The following is a 1708-nucleotide window of genomic DNA, read 5'->3' as shown; positions in this document are numbered from 1 at the left end:
GCTGGTGTGGATGCGAACGTATCGAACGCTCAAGGAGACTTTCTTCTGCATGCTTTGCTGTCGAAATCTATTGTACGTCGTAAACTACGTGGACTAGACTTGTGTTTCCGTTACAATTCCTGTTATGAAGACCAGAGGCGTTTGCAGAGAGCTGTGGTAGATTTAATCCACGGGCATTCAGCAAATGTGAATAGCTGTAATCGGATGGGTCAGACTCCGCTTCATTTGACGTTACTATATGGCTACACCGGCATTGCGAAGATTCTGCTAAGTCGTGGAGCAAATCCGAACGTACAGGGCATTTACGGACATTTACCTCTGCACTATGCGTGTCTTGGGTTCTGTGGTAATCTAGATGGAAGTGACGGCGAAGCTGTCGAAATAGTTCGACTGCTACTTGAGCAAGCAGAGAAGTATACTTGCGTCCTTGGAGCTCATACAGATCGCCGTAAACACAAATCGGCAGCAGAGAAACAAGCTCTAGCGATCGAAAATATTCTGGAAAAAGGTCTACAAAGTGTCATCCAACCTCAGTCGATCGTACTTAAGCTTGCAAATCCCAAACAAATTCTATCGACAATCTCGTTTCGTGGCAATTTCTTGCCGTGGCATTTTGCCTGTGGAGCGTACGTGCAGCTATCCTCGGTCTTGTGTCTTGATGATGATATGCAAAAGTGGTTTGAAGCCAATGGCCAAGTACGAGCAGATATCCTTCGATACTTGATTCAAGAATGGAAAATTGACAGCAGTACGACTGCAAGTGATGGTTTAACAGCGTTGCATTTGGCAGTAAAGAGCGACGTAAATGGCAATAATCTCCCCGTGATCGACGTGCTGCTAGAGAACTGTACTGCTAATGTGAACGCCGTACACGATCACATACTCATTGACAGCTTACCTATCATTCCTACTGGAGTTCAGGCGATCTACTGCTCTGGTGATGACCGTAAGCAAGCATACGTTTCGTCTAGATCACTTGATGGAAAATATCACATCATCTTGGAGGAAGGCCAGCACGTTGATAACGTTGCACGCGAACAACTGCAAGTTATCAGCGATCTAGGCACAAAACGGTCTCACTCTCACCATTACAAATACTTGTTGCCTATGGAGAGCAGGTTTGCAGCTCTGCATTACGCACTGCAGTCAAACCACGACACACTTGCGTTACGGTTGTTAAGTCTGCCAGATATCTCACTTGACCCTGAAGGAAGCGACCTCCCTTTACTTGCGTTGGCATGCGCTGCCTGTCAATCCTCTGAAGTTGTGAAGCGATTAATCACTCAGCAGGCAAATATGCGCGTACATTTACCACTCAGAACGTCCCAGTGCGACTTGACAGCAGTAGATGCTGATACTTCTACTAGCATTGCGAACCGAAAAAATGCTGCCGCGCTTCACTATGCGGTCATGTATGATGATTCTGCTATGGTTGAAGTGCTGTTAACCAGTCCAGGAGATCATGTGCATCCGGATGTACGGAGATCTGGAGATGGCTTCACACCGTTGCATCTGGCGTGTGAGATGGAGAATATGAAGGTAATCAAGTTGCTGCTTGACCATGGAGCGAGTTTAACCCAGCTTTCGAGTATGTCTGCACATGGAGTGTCACCTCTGCAGTTACTGATGAAGTTTGATACTATCGAGAACGATAAACTCAAGGAACTTATTAGAGAAAATTACTTACGCCCGGAAATGTTACTTGAAG

The 1708-nt window shown here is 46.1% G+C and overlaps 1 protein-coding gene across 1 annotated transcript in view; it reads left to right on the top strand.

The window, feature by feature from the left end:
* Positions 1–69: 69 nt before the first annotated feature.
* PPTG_22510 (hypothetical protein) overlaps positions 70–1708 on the top strand; it is a gene marked incomplete at its 3' end in the record, with an annotated part of 5156 nt that continues 3517 nt past the window's right edge. Inside the window, exon 1 of the mRNA XM_008904367.1 lies at positions 70–1539. Within this exon, the coding sequence (XP_008902615.1) occupies positions 205–1539 (1335 nt within the window). The 5' untranslated portion in view covers positions 70–204. The remainder of the gene's footprint in view (positions 1540–1708) is intronic.

This window comes from Phytophthora parasitica, assembly GCF_000247585.1.
Source record: "Phytophthora parasitica INRA-310 unplaced genomic scaffold supercont2.17, whole genome shotgun sequence".
NCBI classification, from domain to species: Eukaryota; Oomycota; class Peronosporomycetes; order Peronosporales; family Peronosporaceae; genus Phytophthora; species Phytophthora nicotianae.
Note: the sequence above shows the minus strand (reverse complement) of the source record. Positions and strands in the feature narration are given on the sequence as shown.